Source organism: Tasmannia lanceolata, unplaced genomic scaffold (assembly GCF_043159265.1).
Source record: "Tasmannia lanceolata isolate RefF3 unplaced genomic scaffold, GAP_Taslan_0.1 ptg000013l, whole genome shotgun sequence".
Classification (NCBI taxonomy): domain Eukaryota; kingdom Viridiplantae; phylum Streptophyta; class Magnoliopsida; order Canellales; family Winteraceae; genus Tasmannia; species Tasmannia lanceolata.
In genome coordinates, this window is record NW_027518690.1 from 16,249,810 (window position 1) to 16,268,777 (window position 18,968).

Below are 18,968 nucleotides of genomic sequence, written 5' to 3' on the forward strand. Positions count from 1 at the left end.
CCCGCATCGTAAGACAGCATACCACCTAAATGAGTTTGGAGGGCGGCATCCACGGACTAGTCATGAGTTGTTCAATCATAGACACTCGTCGTGTCGAAATGTTATTGAGCGCACATTTGGCGTCTTGAAGAAGCGTTTCAATATTTTTAATGAAGAACCGATGTACAATTTCAAGAAGCAGATTGACATCTTCTTAGCATGTTGTTGCATTCATAATCATATTCGGCGTTTCATGCCTAATGATTCAATGGTAGAAGCTGTGGACAACTTTCTAGCAGCACGACTCTTGGTGGAAGATGAGGACATACACGAGATCATCCTGAATCAAGGGATGATGACAAAAGAGCAGGAGAGGAAATTAGAGACACAATTACCACACAGATATGGAATGATTTCAGTAGACGTCATCGACGTTAGGGGATGATACTTTCATGTTTGTTATGTTTGTAGCTGTGTGACTATGTTATGTTGGTTCATATTTGGTTATGGTGGTTGTATCTTTGTTTTGATCTTTAGTTATGTTGGTCGTTACTTTATTTTGAACTTTTATGTTGGTTGTAACTTTGTTTTGAACTTTTATGTTGGTTATAACTTTGTTATGTTATATGGTTGTTTGACTATTTGGTTATCTTGGTTATATGACTTTTTTACTCCATATATGTGGTTTTAATCAGAATGACAACTGCTCCACAAGACAATCGGAGGAAGGGGAAGAATGTTCTATGGAATGATCAAATAGATAAGGTGCAGGTAGATACCCTCATAGTTCAAATCGCGGAGGGTTACAAAATCCCAAATGGTTTTAAAGAACCCGCTTAGGGGGCGTAACTTGCTTTATTTGTGGTAAAGAACATATTCTGTGCTGTTTTTTTCCGTTTCCTGACAACTGAATGCACATTCATGTTGTTTCTTAGCTGTTTCTTTTCTGTTTCCTAGCAACTGAAGTCTCATTTGAGTATAACTGGTCTTCTTTTGGGAATGAAGAATCAGGAACGATAAACATCCCTAATCAAAATAAGTTTCGATCTCAGCAATGATCATGCACTCAAAGGATATAGGTAAGATCAAACTTTTTCATCAATGATTTCGATATGATCAGGGGTAAAAGATATATGATAAACATGGATCAATGAAAAATCAATGGCTCAGATAATAGACCATGGCCATAAGAATGACAAAAGTAGGGTCAAGGACCAGATCTAAAATCTGAATGATGGATATCAACAACTGTACGATCAAGATGAGATCAAGATGAGATGAGATAGCATAAGATTGCTTTTAACGGATGGATCATGAATGACTAATCCTATGAGATCTTTGGAAATGAATGGGATTTACATCCTAACCCCAAAGGAAAAGTTTTTTAATCTTCGCACATTTTATCAGTGTTACCTGAAGGCATCAACCCTAACTTTAATCTAGCGGAGTGGAGAGAGGATCTCGACTCATGACTTTGTTTGTGTACCTAGGACCGATCGTAGCCATTGGAAGATGGACTACAGCCTAATCTAGACACAAATGGGTAGGATATCCTAAACTAGGCTCATACACACAATTGGGTAAGATATCCTATACTAGGCTCACACACGTGATGCACATGTGTTCGTATACTACATGCATGTGTGGGTTAATCTAGGGGTAAGGCCAAGAGTTCCCTTAGCGCGAATCCATGTTCGATATACTGTACCAGTGTCCGGCGTATCAGTACGTGAACAAGAGATCCGTTTACGTACCATAAAGGTACTAGGCTAAGGGTGGAATGTTTCTCTAGCACAGAGGCACCAGGTGATGAAATCCAAGTCAACCATGCTAGATAACACTCCGGGTTCCTAAAATAGGACGTGTGTGCATGTGAGATGCAGGGGTTTAGATGAAAGTGATGTAAGTGTGTGCAATAAGTTCGCGCAATCTATGATGCCTTCAGGTTTTGTTAGATTAAGTTTGAGTAAATGTGATGAGAAAATAAAGCATACAAACTAATCTAACAAGCATAAAAGAGATAGAGTTTTCATGAGCCAGTTGAAATAGATTCAAATGAGTTATCCTTTGGAATTGTAATGAAGTTAGGTAATCCCCAGCAGAGTCGCCAGTCTCGGTGTGTTCTTTCTTGTCTTGCACTTTCATTATTGTTTTTGGTTTGACGTTTCATTTTGCTTTCAATTATATTTGCACTAACCAAATATTTAATTAAGTGAAGAAAAATTCCAATTAGGGTTCATAGGTAATTTTTTAAAAAGGGCTAATTTAGTGTTAAAATCAATTCACCCCCCTCTTGAGTATTTCACTTTCCAGTAGTCGATTAGGACAAGTCAACTTGGGAAATGCTCACAAAATCTGAGGATTGTTGGTTGTCTACTTCACTTCTTTGTTTGATTATAAACATCCTTTCAAATCCCATAACATATCACCTCAAATACATGCAACATATCACCTCAAATACATGCATATCGCCGCAAACATCCAAACGGTTTAGATCATTAAACAAGTGGTTCAAACATATGCTTCTGCCACCATTATTTTTCTTTTAAAAACTAGGCATAATGTCTCCTCTAACTATCTTATAATTCTGCAAGACTGTGCCGATGGTTTTCGTCTATTCGTAATGGAGAATATTTCAGTTTTGCATCCATTATTTAGCCATGAGTCCCTCCTAGGCTACAATAAATGGATATTACCCCTCATTCCTAACCCATTCCAAAACAGGTTCGCTCATGCCAAAGGGAGCAACCACAATTAGCGATTGGTCCACTAATTCATGCAAGGAAACTTGCATGTGGGTTTCCCTTCAGTATCTAATAACCTTGCTTTAATGCGTCCATAATTGAACTCTATAGACTAATTCTACACGTGCATCCCGCACAGGCATTCAGCTAATTTCAACAATTTCATAAAATAAAATAAAATTCCAAACAGCTTCAAAATTTGATTATCAATTAAAATTGCTAATCATGTGATAACCCAAATCTTCCAATCAGCTACAATAGTGGTAATATTTCTACATTCTCATCCTTGAACTAAAAAAAAAAAATGAAATAATGACAGAATTCCTCACATCCATGCCAATATTTCAACAACAGTTAAAAATAAATGAATGAGAAAAGTAATCGTCCATTCAAAAAAGAAAAGAAAAGTTAGGGTTATTTGGGATCCTTACCTAGACAGAACCTACGATGATATTGTTGATTGGAATAAAGATCAGCTTCACGAAAAACCCTACAAATCCCATCACAACGAACCCGATCGCAGTACGAAACGCAACTTTCGTGAATTCTACACCGTATTGAGCGATTTCAAAACCAAATCGAGGAGGGAAAAAAATAAAAAGATTAACGAGAGATTTTAAATTTCGAAGATCCACATGATATTTCGAAGATTTGATCAAAAAATTCAAAAAAAAAGAATAATCGATAGAAAGAGCAATCGGACTGTAATTTTACCTTTCCGATCTGGTTTGTGGCATCTCTTGACGAGGCGGTAGCTGTCCTTGGCGAATTCTCTCAAAGAATCGACCACTAAATCTATGGCATCCATTTTCAGAAGGAGGAGAAGAAACCCTAGATCTGAGAGGAGAAGGAGAAATTTGAGAATTGTATGACTATGTAAAGAAAGAAGCCTTATGTTGACGCGTTTTATAGTAGTTTGACGCTATTTACCACAAACTCCCTACTTTTTTCACTTATTTAAGAGAAACTCCCTTTGATTTTTCTGACTAGATGACTCAGTATGAGACATTATATCAAGAGAGATGATAAATTCGCTTTCTCTGTAGGATAGTTTGCACCACTTTAGGCGTTAAAGTCTGCCACATTCCCTCCTTTACAGTGGTGCGAATTATCCCACAGAGGGTGCGAATTTATCACCACCTATATCAAACGTTGCGTTGGTGTGGGACCCGATCCCGCGAGAGGGGTGTGGGGCGCGAGCCGCCACGCACTATCTCTTGGTCTCTCGTACCCACGCGATTGGCGTGTGCCTTTTATTATTGATTTTAATTCATCTTTTATGTGAACTTGGGATCACTAAGGCAATCCGAATTCCACACAAAAGAGACTGACAGAGTCGCCACCTAGATGTGGGATCTAGGACCCATAATTAACCAGAAATCTAGACTCGCTACCTGGTTACAAGAATGGAAGGTATGGGGATTTATCCACCACATGCATCATTCCTGCTCGATAATCGGTCTTCAATTCCAAAAGTTAACTCTTTTAAATTCATTTTAAATGGCTCATTCAACTCTCTGTTAATGTGCGAACTACGTGACATGCACCCTATGATCTAATTTCTGATATGCAAACACATGCAAGCTATAGCTAAAGGTATAGGATCAGTACTAGAAAGTAAGAAAACACATCAAAATATACGATGACTACATAACAAATCCTAAGACTCTAAATTATTAGCCTGAGTCCTCGGATGGTCTGGTATTCATCCAAAGAAGCCTACGTATCCCCGCATCCACGAGAATCAAGGCAACGTAGTTCTTCGCGCCTATTCTAAGCTAGGATGCCTAAGACACCTAGACTTCTATCCTAGACTCGATCTAAAAGACCGAACCGGTTATTAAAGTTTCTTGTACGATTATTTAAATTTCAGTGAATTGTGGATTTTATGACACCCATATGCCCTAACTAAATGCAGATTAGCCCTAAGCTAATGCAGGTGGTTCTTACAATCTATGTGTGACTAGGCTGTATTTCCTAAGGAAAACCAAGGGTGGACTAGCGTATCCTACTCTAGTCATCACTCGGCGATGTGGATCGCCGACTGACCGGACGGAGGCGCTCCTATAACTCTAGGACAGACCCCTAACTCTAAAACAAGCACACAGCAAACAAACAATCAAATAACCTATCAAAAAAAAATCCTAACTCTAAAACTCTCTATCTAGGAGAAACTCCTAACTCTAGAGGAAGATCTTTTGAAAACAAGATTTTAAAGGTTTTTGAAGAAGGTTTAAAACAGTTATTTACAAAAAAGTTTGGCTGGACTTGGGATATAAATCCCAAGCTGCACTACGTACCTCGGAAGAGGATCAAGCCAACGTAGTTCGAAACGAACTCTCCTAATTGTTATTTCTAAAACACTCAACACTTTTGGCTTTTTAGAGGTTTTCAAATGTTTTTGAGTTTTAAATTTCCAATGTTTTTGGATTTTAAAGCTTTTCCAATGCTCAGGACCTTTAGATGAATTCACTCTTACAGAGAACAAACAAGCATAACCATAAACTAGGGCAAAGCCCTAAAGTAAAAAGGGGAAACCCCAAACAAGCAACTAACGCCTCAAAGAGACGAACCACAACAAGAAAGATAGCGTCCCAAGAAGAGAGAAAACGATCCAAGATCCCAAGCAAGCGAAGCTTTAATAAGACTGAGTTAGCCTCTAATCAAAGCGAAGTAATCAACAACTCTAAAGGAGAAACTCCGAACTAACAACACTAAAGAGGGGAACAAATGAGTCAGAGACTCTCTAATACTACAACTTAGAGGAGGAATGAGTCAAAGACTCCCAAATAACGCCAACAGAAGAACCAATGAGTCAAAGACTTCCTAGTAATACAACAAAAGAACGAATGAGTCAAAGACTCTCTAAAAGAAATGGAAACATGAGTCAAAGACTCCAATAACACCAACTAAAGGATAGATGAGTCAAAGACTCTCTAAAAGAAAAGGAAACACGAATTTGCACATTTGGCAGAGGTAAAACACCCAGCCGGGCCGGACAGCTACCTAGCCCTAGGGTGCAACAAATGTGCAACCCAATACCCATAAGGGTAGGGGTATGGAGCCAAGCCGAGTAGGGCGTTCTTCCAAAACCAAACGGCGCACAAAGAGGACTAACGAGAGAATGAGACCGGGCGGGTCTCCCAAACACACACAAAGATGAAGGTGCTTTAGAGATTTTAAGATGATTTTCAATTAATTTCAATTTTTTAATGGATTTTACCAATTTTTAACCATATGAGTGATTTTACAAGTGAAACTGTTACAAACGAATTCGAAATGATTTGAAATTTCTGTAGCAACAAGATGTGATAGAATGTAGCTTCCTGGAAGATTTTTACAGATTTTTTACATTAAACTCATATTTAATTTCGATTTAACAACTAATTGACCAGATTGCAAAATAACACAGAAACTACTAGAAATAGAAATCTAAATTCCATGAAATTTCTACAGTAGTAAGAGATAAGGGAAAATAGCATGCTGTGAGATTTCCATGAATTTAGAAAACTATTTACTATCAGTTTCGGATTTTTCAAATTTTAAACCAGATTATGAATTAACACTACAGCTCATATGAAACAAGATCCAAATCACTTGAAAATTTTACAGAAGCAAGAAGTATAGAATTTAAGACTACTGTAAAAATTTGGAGAATTTTATCTGTGATTTGACGTCAGTAACACTTCTCCCAAAATCTGATAATTTTTAAAGAATGCGTAAAATAATACACCAAACAAAATCCAAAAATTCTCACAAATTCATGGTAGAATGTATCATTATCATATTATTTTTCCACGAAATTTCATTATTTTTGGAATCTGTTTAGTATATCTTTTAGTTTTCTTCGTTAAAAATCATGCAAAAATCCGAAAATATACCAAATAATTCTGAAAAATTCCGAAAACAGTGTACCTACCTGTGATGAGTTCCTTGCCGAATCCAAAAGCCGAAAAACTCGAAAATCCCGCCTATGTGCGATCGCTTCCGCTTTTCTTCCTCTTGATCTTTTTTTTTCTTCTTTGCTCTCCTCACTTTGAATGGGGAGAGAGAGAGAGAGAGAGAGATGGTTTTTTTTCTAAGAGAGGGGTTCTTCCCTTTCTTATCCTCCTTTGGATGGTGGGATGAGAGGGTATTTATAGGAGAATGGGATAGGAGGTTAGGTGAGGTTAGGTAAGGTTAGGTGAGGTTAGGTAAGGTTATGTGAGGTTAGGTGGTTAGGTGAGGTTAGGTGAGGTTAGGTGAGGTTTGGATGGTTAGGATGAGAGGAGAGGTTAGGTGAGGTTAGGTGAGGTTTGGAGGGTTAGGATGAGAGGAGAGGTTAGGTGGTTTTGGATGGTTAGACCCAGGTCAAGATCTGCCATTGATCTAACGATTTACGGAAATCGGGTCTCGGAATGGAATCAGGGTCCGGGCTATGAAGTGACCCTAGCTTATTTTGTCCCGATTGATGATCCGTAAAGTCAGATCAAGATATTAATGACCTAAAACATATAAATCAATGATAGAGGGGGTTCTCACATGGATTTAACACACTAAATTCACCAATCAGGGTATTTTTCAATTTTTCGGATCTAAACAATGTGGGCCCCCCGGTTGATTCGAATTTAGACAAATGTTCAATGCGGGCCCACCAAACGGGTCCAAATTCTCCCTTGGTCGGATTCTTATGAATAATCTCTTCTCAACACTTAGCGGAAAAATGCGAAACACGACGAAAATGATTGAACGGGATTTCGCCCAAGCATAGCGAACTTGGGTCCGGTCAAAATGGGGTGTCTACAGTTGGATTATCGAAATACGTATCCTAAATTCGAATTTATCACCACCTATATCAAACGTTGCGTTGGATTATCGAAATACGTATCCTAAATTCCTAATCCGATTCGTATTTCTATTACCTTAACACGAATGGGGAAAAAATAAATTAGTTATTTTAATTTTAAAAAAAAATAGGAAGTCTAAACTGAAGGGAACCCTCGCAAAAAAGAGGTGAAAGGGCTCCCCCAATGGCTGCAAATCACCATCATGTTTGACTTTTCGGCAGTTATTAATGCATGATGGGGATGTGCAGCCAATGGGAGAGCCTTTCACCTCTTTTTTGCAAGGGCTCCCTTCAGTCTAGAATTCCACTAAAAAAAATTCATTAATTTTTTTTTTCTCAGTTGGGCAAAATAAAAATATCATGTATTGGGTCTAGGGGTGCAACTTGGGTCGGGTTGCATAGGGTTGCAGCCAACCCTAGCCCAACCCGAGATAGCATTCCCTCAATCCTAACTCGACCTAACTTGGACCTCAGGTCGAGGATGGTCAACCATCTAACCTGTTTTTTTTTTTTCCAAATCGAGCCAGGTTTGAGTTGGGTTGGGTTCGGATTCTCCTAGGGCAAACAGAATAGTACAAGAAAAAACAAAGCACAGAGAAAATCACAATTAAATTAGAGGACGGAGGCTGGGTTCAAGTTGGGTCGGGTTGCCAAGGCCTCAACCCTAACCCAACCCGAAATTAAATCGGGTTGGCTTTTCCCAACCCAACATAAGGAAATGCCAACCCAAGCAAGTTAAAACCGTCTGTTTCGAGTTGAGTTTGACCCAAGTTGCACCCTTAATTGGGGCAAGAAAGGATGACCCTAAGCCGTTTGGATACGTGGATTTTAGAATCTAGGATTTCTTCAAAATTGTAGATAAGATGCAAGAGAGGAAGCGGACCATCCGTCGTTTTCTGATTCCTTGCCCTTCTTCCGTCAGTGAGAGAGCAACAGATCATCCCATGTTTCCATGTTTTAGAAATCGCAGGATGTGGGAGACATTTCAAAAACCTGGATTTCTTACCTAAAATCCAAGAAACGCTGTCGGAAGAGCACACAGCAGCTTGATGGTGAACCCTCTTGTACATTGCTTTCAACCTAAAACCTGGATTTTAAAATCCGCGTATCCAAATGGCCCCAATATGGAAGCAATGGTTGGATGAGAGTTGTGCTACGATGACAACTCATCATATATATCAATATTGGACGGTTGAGGGGCACAAAATTGGATGATCTTAACCATTCATTTTTTAAGAATGGACTTTCAAGGAGGTTTCTCTACCGTGCCATTCATTTTACACAGAACATATTGGACGGTTAGGATCATCCTACTGAAAAAAAATTTGAGCCGAGGAGGAACAAATGAATGGTTTAGATCATCAAATTATGTGAGCCCCACTCTCACAAGTCGAGTGAAGCGTAAAAAAATACAGATAAAAACTAGGGCACAGGTCTCTCTCTCTGCCCTTAAACGGAAAAGAGAGAAGAGGAGCAGCAAACAAGTCTCTTCCAAGGGAAACTGGAGGGAAAATACAGTAGAAAATGGTAAACCCATTACCTCAGTTGCATCAATTTCATTCTTGATACATTTATATGTTTGAAACCCATGAAAGATTTTGTTAATTATTTGTCTTTTCCATATTAAAACTCATGGATTTTGGTCTTGATCTTCTTCCAACAATGGGCAGCTTTTCATGAACAAAACATCTTTTTGGGTGCAATGGATCATTGAAGAGCAATCAAGGATCTACAAAGAGCATCAAGCTTTCAAGAAGAAGCCAAGCTATTCAATCTTCACTTCTTGTATAGGTGGCTAGGGCATTCCTTTTTTAATTCCCTAGAGAACAACCGCTTAGAACTCGGCGGAGAAGGAGAGTCTTTGTAAAGGTGTAAGGGCATCCTCATTTAATATCCCTTGGAAGTGTAACCGCCTCGGAGCCGGGCATCGTGGAGGTCTCCAATAGTGGAAATCCTTAAGGACGATCTTAAGAAGAGTGGAGTAGGGCTTTGCCCGAACCACTATACATCGGTGTGTTCTTTCTTGTCTTGCACTTTCATTATTGTTTTTGGTTTGACGTTTCATTTTGCTTTCAATTATATTTGCACTAACCAAATATTTAATTAAGTGAAGAAAAATTCCAATTAGGGTTCATAGGTAATTTTTTAAAAAGGGCTAATTTAGTGTTAAAATCAATTCACCCCCCTCTTGAGTATTTCACTTTCCAGTAGTCGATTAGGACAAGTCAACTTGGGAAATGCTCACAAAATCTGAGGATTGTTGGTTGTCTACTTCACTTCTTTGTTTGATTATAAACATCCTTTCAAATCCCATAACATATCACCTCAAATACATGCAACATATCACCTCAAATACATGCATATCGCCGCAAACATCCAAACGGTTTAGATCATTAAACAAGTGGTTCAAACATATGCTTCTGCCACCATTATTTTTCTTTTAAAAACTAGGCATAATGTCTCCTCTAACTATCTTATAATTCTGCAAGACTGTGCCGATGGTTTTCGTCTATTCGTAATGGAGAATATTTCAGTTTTGCATCCATTATTTAGCCATGAGTCCCTCCTAGGCTACAATAAATGGATATTACCCCTCATTCCTAACCCATTCCAAAACAGGTTCGCTCATGCCAAAGGGAGCAACCACAATTAGCGATTGGTCCACTAATTCATGCAAGGAAACTTGCATGTGGGTTTCCCTTCAGTATCTAATAACCTTGCTTTAATGCGTCCATAATTGAACTCTATAGACTAATTCTACACGTGCATCCCGCACAGGCATTCAGCTAATTTCAACAATTTCATAAAATAAAATAAAATTCCAAACAGCTTCAAAATTTGATTATCAATTAAAATTGCTAATCATGTGATAACCCAAATCTTCCAATCAGCTACAATAGTGGTAATATTTCTACATTCTCATCCTTGAACTAAAAAAAAAAAATGAAATAATGACAGAATTCCTCACATCCATGCCAATATTTCAACAACAGTTAAAAATAAATGAATGAGAAAAGTAATCGTCCATTCAAAAAAGAAAAGAAAAGTTAGGGTTATTTGGGATCCTTACCTAGACAGAACCTACGATGATATTGTTGATTGGAATAAAGATCAGCTTCACGAAAAACCCTACAAATCCCATCACAACGAACCCGATCGCAGTACGAAACGCAACTTTCGTGAATTCTACACCGTATTGAGCGATTTCAAAACCAAATCGAGGAGGGAAAAAAATAAAAAGATTAACGAGAGATTTTAAATTTCGAAGATCCACATGATATTTCGAAGATTTGATCAAAAAATTCAAAAAAAAAGAATAATCGATAGAAAGAGCAATCGGACTGTAATTTTACCTTTCCGATCTGGTTTGTGGCATCTCTTGACGAGGCGGTAGCTGTCCTTGGCGAATTCTCTCAAAGAATCGACCACTAAATCTATGGCATCCATTTTCAGAAGGAGGAGAAGAAACCCTAGATCTGAGAGGAGAAGGAGAAATTTGAGAATTGTATGACTATGTAAAGAAAGAAGCCTTATGTTGACGCGTTTTATAGTAGTTTGACGCTATTTACCACAAACTCCCTACTTTTTTCACTTATTTAAGAGAAACTCCCTTTGATTTTTCTGACTAGATGACTCAGTATGAGACATTATATCAAGAGAGATGATAAATTCGCTTTCTCTGTAGGATAGTTTGCACCACTTTAGGCGTTAAAGTCTGCCACATTCCCTCCTTTACAGTGGTGCGAATTATCCCACAGAGGGTGCGAATTTATCACCACCTATATCAAACGTTGCGTTGGTGTGGGACCCGATCCCGCGAGAGGGGTGTGGGGCGCGAGCCGCCACGCACTATCTCTTGGTCTCTCGTACCCACGCGATTGGCGTGTGCCTTTTATTATTGATTTTAATTCATCTTTTATGTGAACTTGGGATCACTAAGGCAATCCGAATTCCACACAAAAGAGACTGACAGAGTCGCCACCTAGATGTGGGATCTAGGACCCATAATTAACCAGAAATCTAGACTCGCTACCTGGTTACAAGAATGGAAGGTATGGGGATTTATCCACCACATGCATCATTCCTGCTCGATAATCGGTCTTCAATTCCAAAAGTTAACTCTTTTAAATTCATTTTAAATGGCTCATTCAACTCTCTGTTAATGTGCGAACTACGTGACATGCACCCTATGATCTAATTTCTGATATGCAAACACATGCAAGCTATAGCTAAAGGTATAGGATCAGTACTAGAAAGTAAGAAAACACATCAAAATATACGATGACTACATAACAAATCCTAAGACTCTAAATTATTAGCCTGAGTCCTCGGATGGTCTGGTATTCATCCAAAGAAGCCTACGTATCCCCGCATCCACGAGAATCAAGGCAACGTAGTTCTTCGCGCCTATTCTAAGCTAGGATGCCTAAGACACCTAGACTTCTATCCTAGACTCGATCTAAAAGACCGAACCGGTTATTAAAGTTTCTTGTACGATTATTTAAATTTCAGTGAATTGTGGATTTTATGACACCCATATGCCCTAACTAAATGCAGATTAGCCCTAAGCTAATGCAGGTGGTTCTTACAATCTATGTGTGACTAGGCTGTATTTCCTAAGGAAAACCAAGGGTGGACTAGCGTATCCTACTCTAGTCATCACTCGGCGATGTGGATCGCCGACTGACCGGACGGAGGCGCTCCTATAACTCTAGGACAGACCCCTAACTCTAAAACAAGCACACAGCAAACAAACAATCAAATAACCTATCAAAAAAAAATCCTAACTCTAAAACTCTCTATCTAGGAGAAACTCCTAACTCTAGAGGAAGATCTTTTGAAAACAAGATTTTAAAGGTTTTTGAAGAAGGTTTAAAACAGTTATTTACAAAAAAGTTTGGCTGGACTTGGGATATAAATCCCAAGCTGCACTACGTACCTCGGAAGAGGATCAAGCCAACGTAGTTCGAAACGAACTCTCCTAATTGTTATTTCTAAAACACTCAACACTTTTGGCTTTTTAGAGGTTTTCAAATGTTTTTGAGTTTTAAATTTCCAATGTTTTTGGATTTTAAAGCTTTTCCAATGCTCAGGACCTTTAGATGAATTCACTCTTACAGAGAACAAACAAGCATAACCATAAACTAGGGCAAAGCCCTAAAGTAAAAAGGGGAAACCCCAAACAAGCAACTAACGCCTCAAAGAGACGAACCACAACAAGAAAGATAGCGTCCCAAGAAGAGAGAAAACGATCCAAGATCCCAAGCAAGCGAAGCTTTAATAAGACTGAGTTAGCCTCTAATCAAAGCGAAGTAATCAACAACTCTAAAGGAGAAACTCCGAACTAACAACACTAAAGAGGGGAACAAATGAGTCAGAGACTCTCTAATACTACAACTTAGAGGAGGAATGAGTCAAAGACTCCCAAATAACGCCAACAGAAGAACCAATGAGTCAAAGACTTCCTAGTAATACAACAAAAGAACGAATGAGTCAAAGACTCTCTAAAAGAAATGGAAACATGAGTCAAAGACTCCAATAACACCAACTAAAGGATAGATGAGTCAAAGACTCTCTAAAAGAAAAGGAAACACGAATTTGCACATTTGGCAGAGGTAAAACACCCAGCCGGGCCGGACAGCTACCTAGCCCTAGGGTGCAACAAATGTGCAACCCAATACCCATAAGGGTAGGGGTATGGAGCCAAGCCGAGTAGGGCGTTCTTCCAAAACCAAACGGCGCACAAAGAGGACTAACGAGAGAATGAGACCGGGCGGGTCTCCCAAACACACACAAAGATGAAGGTGCTTTAGAGATTTTAAGATGATTTTCAATTAATTTCAATTTTTTAATGGATTTTACCAATTTTTAACCATATGAGTGATTTTACAAGTGAAACTGTTACAAACGAATTCGAAATGATTTGAAATTTCTGTAGCAACAAGATGTGATAGAATGTAGCTTCCTGGAAGATTTTTACAGATTTTTTACATTAAACTCATATTTAATTTCGATTTAACAACTAATTGACCAGATTGCAAAATAACACAGAAACTACTAGAAATAGAAATCTAAATTCCATGAAATTTCTACAGTAGTAAGAGATAAGGGAAAATAGCATGCTGTGAGATTTCCATGAATTTAGAAAACTATTTACTATCAGTTTCGGATTTTTCAAATTTTAAACCAGATTATGAATTAACACTACAGCTCATATGAAACAAGATCCAAATCACTTGAAAATTTTACAGAAGCAAGAAGTATAGAATTTAAGACTACTGTAAAAATTTGGAGAATTTTATCTGTGATTTGACGTCAGTAACACTTCTCCCAAAATCTGATAATTTTTAAAGAATGCGTAAAATAATACACCAAACAAAATCCAAAAATTCTCACAAATTCATGGTAGAATGTATCATTATCATATTATTTTTCCACGAAATTTCATTATTTTTGGAATCTGTTTAGTATATCTTTTAGTTTTCTTCGTTAAAAATCATGCAAAAATCCGAAAATATACCAAATAATTCTGAAAAATTCCGAAAACAGTGTACCTACCTGTGATGAGTTCCTTGCCGAATCCAAAAGCCGAAAAACTCGAAAATCCCGCCTATGTGCGATCGCTTCCGCTTTTCTTCCTCTTGATCTTTTTTTTTCTTCTTTGCTCTCCTCACTTTGAATGGGGAGAGAGAGAGAGAGAGAGAGATGGTTTTTTTTCTAAGAGAGGGGTTCTTCCCTTTCTTATCCTCCTTTGGATGGTGGGATGAGAGGGTATTTATAGGAGAATGGGATAGGAGGTTAGGTGAGGTTAGGTAAGGTTAGGTGAGGTTAGGTAAGGTTATGTGAGGTTAGGTGGTTAGGTGAGGTTAGGTGAGGTTAGGTGAGGTTTGGATGGTTAGGATGAGAGGAGAGGTTAGGTGAGGTTAGGTGAGGTTTGGAGGGTTAGGATGAGAGGAGAGGTTAGGTGGTTTTGGATGGTTAGACCCAGGTCAAGATCTGCCATTGATCTAACGATTTACGGAAATCGGGTCTCGGAATGGAATCAGGGTCCGGGCTATGAAGTGACCCTAGCTTATTTTGTCCCGATTGATGATCCGTAAAGTCAGATCAAGATATTAATGACCTAAAACATATAAATCAATGATAGAGGGGGTTCTCACATGGATTTAACACACTAAATTCACCAATCAGGGTATTTTTCAATTTTTCGGATCTAAACAATGTGGGCCCCCCGGTTGATTCGAATTTAGACAAATGTTCAATGCGGGCCCACCAAACGGGTCCAAATTCTCCCTTGGTCGGATTCTTATGAATAATCTCTTCTCAACACTTAGCGGAAAAATGCGAAACACGACGAAAATGATTGAACGGGATTTCGCCCAAGCATAGCGAACTTGGGTCCGGTCAAAATGGGGTGTCTACAGTTGGATTATCGAAATACGTATCCTAAATTCGAATTTATCACCACCTATATCAAACGTTGCGTTGGATTATCGAAATACGTATCCTAAATTCCTAATCCGATTCGTATTTCTATTACCTTAACACGAATGGGGAAAAAATAAATTAGTTATTTTAATTTTAAAAAAAAATAGGAAGTCTAAACTGAAGGGAACCCTCGCAAAAAAGAGGTGAAAGGGCTCCCCCAATGGCTGCAAATCACCATCATGTTTGACTTTTCGGCAGTTATTAATGCATGATGGGGATGTGCAGCCAATGGGAGAGCCTTTCACCTCTTTTTTGCAAGGGCTCCCTTCAGTCTAGAATTCCACTAAAAAAAATTCATTAATTTTTTTTTTCTCAGTTGGGCAAAATAAAAATATCATGTATTGGGTCTAGGGGTGCAACTTGGGTCGGGTTGCATAGGGTTGCAGCCAACCCTAGCCCAACCCGAGATAGCATTCCCTCAATCCTAACTCGACCTAACTTGGACCTCAGGTCGAGGATGGTCAACCATCTAACCTGTTTTTTTTTTTTTCCAAATCGAGCCAGGTTTGAGTTGGGTTGGGTTCGGATTCTCCTAGGGCAAACAGAATAGTACAAGAAAAAACAAAGCACAGAGAAAATCACAATTAAATTAGAGGACGGAGGCTGGGTTCAAGTTGGGTCGGGTTGCCAAGGCCTCAACCCTAACCCAACCCGAAATTAAATCGGGTTGGCTTTTCCCAACCCAACATAAGGAAATGCCAACCCAAGCAAGTTAAAACCGTCTGTTTCGAGTTGAGTTTGACCCAAGTTGCACCCTTAATTGGGGCAAGAAAGGATGACCCTAAGCCGTTTGGATACGTGGATTTTAGAATCTAGGATTTCTTCAAAATTGTAGATAAGATGCAAGAGAGGAAGCGGACCATCCGTCGTTTTCTGATTCCTTGCCCTTCTTCCGTCAGTGAGAGAGCAACAGATCATCCCATGTTTCCATGTTTTAGAAATCGCAGGATGTGGGAGACATTTCAAAAACCTGGATTTCTTACCTAAAATCCAAGAAACGCTGTCGGAAGAGCACACAGCAGCTTGATGGTGAACCCTCTTGTACATTGCTTTCAACCTAAAACCTGGATTTTAAAATCCGCGTATCCAAATGGCCCCAATATGGAAGCAATGGTTGGATGAGAGTTGTGCTACGATGACAACTCATCATATATATCAATATTGGACGGTTGAGGGGCACAAAATTGGATGATCTTAACCATTCATTTTTTAAGAATGGACTTTCAAGGAGGTTTCTCTACCGTGCCATTCATTTTACACAGAACATATTGGACGGTTAGGATCATCCTACTGAAAAAAAATTTGAGCCGAGGAGGAACAAATGAATGGTTTAGATCATCAAATTATGTGAGCCCCACTCTCACAAGTCGAGTGAAGCGTAAAAAAATACAGATAAAAACTAGGGCACAGGTCTCTCTCTCTGCCCTTAAACGGAAAAGAGAGAAGAGGAGCAGCAAACAAGTCTCTTCCAAGGGAAACTGGAGGGAAAATACAGTAGAAAATGGTAAACCCATTACCTCAGTTGCATCAATTTCATTCTTGATACATTTATATGTTTGAAACCCATGAAAGATTTTGTTAATTATTTGTCTTTTCCATATTAAAACTCATGGATTTTGGTCTTGATCTTCTTCCAACAATGGGCAGCTTTTCATGAACAAAACATCTTTTTGGGTGCAATGGATCATTGAAGAGCAATCAAGGATCTACAAAGAGCATCAAGCTTTCAAGAAGAAGCCAAGCTATTCAATCTTCACTTCTTGTATAGGTGGCTAGGGCATTCCTTTTTTAATTCCCTAGAGAACAACCGCTTAGAACTCGGCGGAGAAGGAGAGTCTTTGTAAAGGTGTAAGGGCATCCTCATTTAATATCCCTTGGAAGTGTAACCGCCTCGGAGCCGGGCATCGTGGAGGTCTCCAATAGTGGAAATCCTTAAGGACGATCTTAAGAAGAGTGGAGTAGGGCTTTGCCCGAACCACTATACATCGGTGTGTTCTTTCTTGTCTTGCACTTTCATTATTGTTTTTGGTTTGACGTTTCATTTTGCTTTCAATTATATTTGCACTAACCAAATATTTAATTAAGTGAAGAAAAATTCCAATTAGGGTTCATAGGTAATTTTTTAAAAAGGGCTAATTTAGTGTTAAAATCAATTCACCCCCCTCTTGAGTATTTCACTTTCCAGTAGTCGATTAGGACAAGTCAACTTGGGAAATGCTCACAAAATCTGAGGATTGTTGGTTGTCTACTTCACTTCTTTGTTTGATTATAAACATCCTTTCAAATCCCATAACATATCACCTCAAATACATGCAACATATCACCTCAAATACATGCATATCGCCGCAAACATCCAAACGGTTTAGATCATTAAACAAGTGGTTCAAACATATGCTTCTGCCACCATTATTTTTCTTTTAAAAACTAGGCATAATGTCTCCTCTAACTATCTTATAATTCTGCAAGACTGTGCCGATGGTTTTCGTCTATTCGTAATGGAGAATATTTCAGTTTTGCATCCATTATTTAGCCATGAGTCCCTCCTAGGCTACAATAAATGGATATTACCCCTCATTCCTAACCCATTCCAAAACAGGTTCGCTCATGCCAAAGGGAGCAACCACAATTAGCGATTGGTCCACTAATTCATGCAAGGAAACTTGCATGTGGGTTTCCCTTCAGTATCTAATAACCTTGCTTTAATGCGTCCATAATTGAACTCTATAGACTAATTCTACACGTGCATCCCGCACAGGCATTCAGCTAATTTCAACAATTTCATAAAATAAAATAAAATTCCAAACAGCTTCAAAATTTGATTATCAATTAAAATTGCTAATCATGTGATAACCCAAATCTTCCAATCAGCTACAATAGTGGTAATATTTCTACATTCTCATCCTTGAACTAAAAAAAAAAAATGAAATAATGACAGAATTCCTCACATCCATGCCAATATTTCAACAACAGTTAAAAATAAATGAATGAGAAAAGTAATCGTCCATTCAAAAAAGAAAAGAAAAGTTAGGGTTATTTGGGATCCTTACCTAGACAGAACCTACGATGATATTGTTGATTGGAATAAAGATCAGCTTCACGAAAAACCCTACAAATCCCATCACAACGAACCCGATCGCAGTACGAAACGCAACTTTCGTGAATTCTACACCGTATTGAGCGATTTCAAAACCAAATCGAGGAGGGAAAAAAATAAAAAGATTAACGAGAGATTTTAAATTTCGAAGATCCACATGATATTTCGAAGATTTGATCAAAAAATTCAAAAAAAAAGAATAATCGATAGAAAGAGCAATCGGACTGTAATTTTACCTTTCCGATCTGGTTTGTGGCATCTCTTGACGAGGCGGTAGCTGTCCTTGGCGAATTCTCTCAAAGAATCGACCACTAAATCTATGGCATCCATTTTCAGAAGGAGGAGAAGAAACCCTAGATCTGAGAGGAGAAGGAGAAATTTGAGAATTGTATGACTATGTAAAGAAAGAAGCCTTATGTTGACGCGTTTTATAGTAGTTTGACGCTATTTACCACAAACTCCCTACTTTTTTCACTTATTTAAGAGAAACTCCCTTTGATTTTTCTGACTAGATGACTCAGTATGAGACATTATATCAAGAGAGATGATAAATTCGCTTTCTCTGTAGGATAGTTTGCACCACTTTAGGCGTTAAAGTCTGCCACATTCCCTCCTTTACAGTGGTGCGAATTATCCCACAGAGGGTGCGAATTTATCACCACCTATATCAAACGTTGCGTTGGTGTGGGACCCGATCCCGCGAGAGGGGTGTGGGGCGCGAGCCGCCACGCACTATCTCTTGGTCTCTCGTACCCACGCGATTGGCGTGTGCCTTTTATTATTGATTTTAATTCATCTTTTATGTGAACTTGGGATCACTAAGGCAATCCGAATTCCA

General features: G+C 38.7%; 3 protein-coding genes across 3 annotated transcripts; all 3 read right to left on the reverse strand.

The window, feature by feature from the left end:
• Positions 1-3,154: 3,154 nt before the first annotated feature.
• Positions 3,155-3,531, reverse strand: LOC143890858 (protein transport protein Sec61 subunit gamma-like). The gene is made up of 2 exons (XM_077395539.1): positions 3,438-3,531; positions 3,155-3,270 (listed from the first exon to the last, which is right to left on the reverse strand). The coding sequence occupies exons 1-2, from the start codon at positions 3,529-3,531 to the stop codon at positions 3,155-3,157; spliced, it is 210 nt and encodes a 69-aa protein (XP_077251654.1).
• A 7,087-nt stretch (positions 3,532-10,618) lies between these two features.
• LOC143890859 (protein transport protein Sec61 subunit gamma-like) lies at positions 10,619-10,995 on the reverse strand. The gene is made up of 2 exons (XM_077395540.1): positions 10,902-10,995; positions 10,619-10,734 (listed from the first exon to the last, which is right to left on the reverse strand). The coding sequence occupies exons 1-2, from the start codon at positions 10,993-10,995 to the stop codon at positions 10,619-10,621; spliced, it is 210 nt and encodes a 69-aa protein (XP_077251655.1).
• A 7,088-nt stretch (positions 10,996-18,083) lies between these two features.
• LOC143890860 (protein transport protein Sec61 subunit gamma-like) lies at positions 18,084-18,460 on the reverse strand. The gene is made up of 2 exons (XM_077395541.1): positions 18,367-18,460; positions 18,084-18,199 (listed from the first exon to the last, which is right to left on the reverse strand). The coding sequence occupies exons 1-2, from the start codon at positions 18,458-18,460 to the stop codon at positions 18,084-18,086; spliced, it is 210 nt and encodes a 69-aa protein (XP_077251656.1).
• Positions 18,461-18,968: the final 508 nt, after the last annotated feature.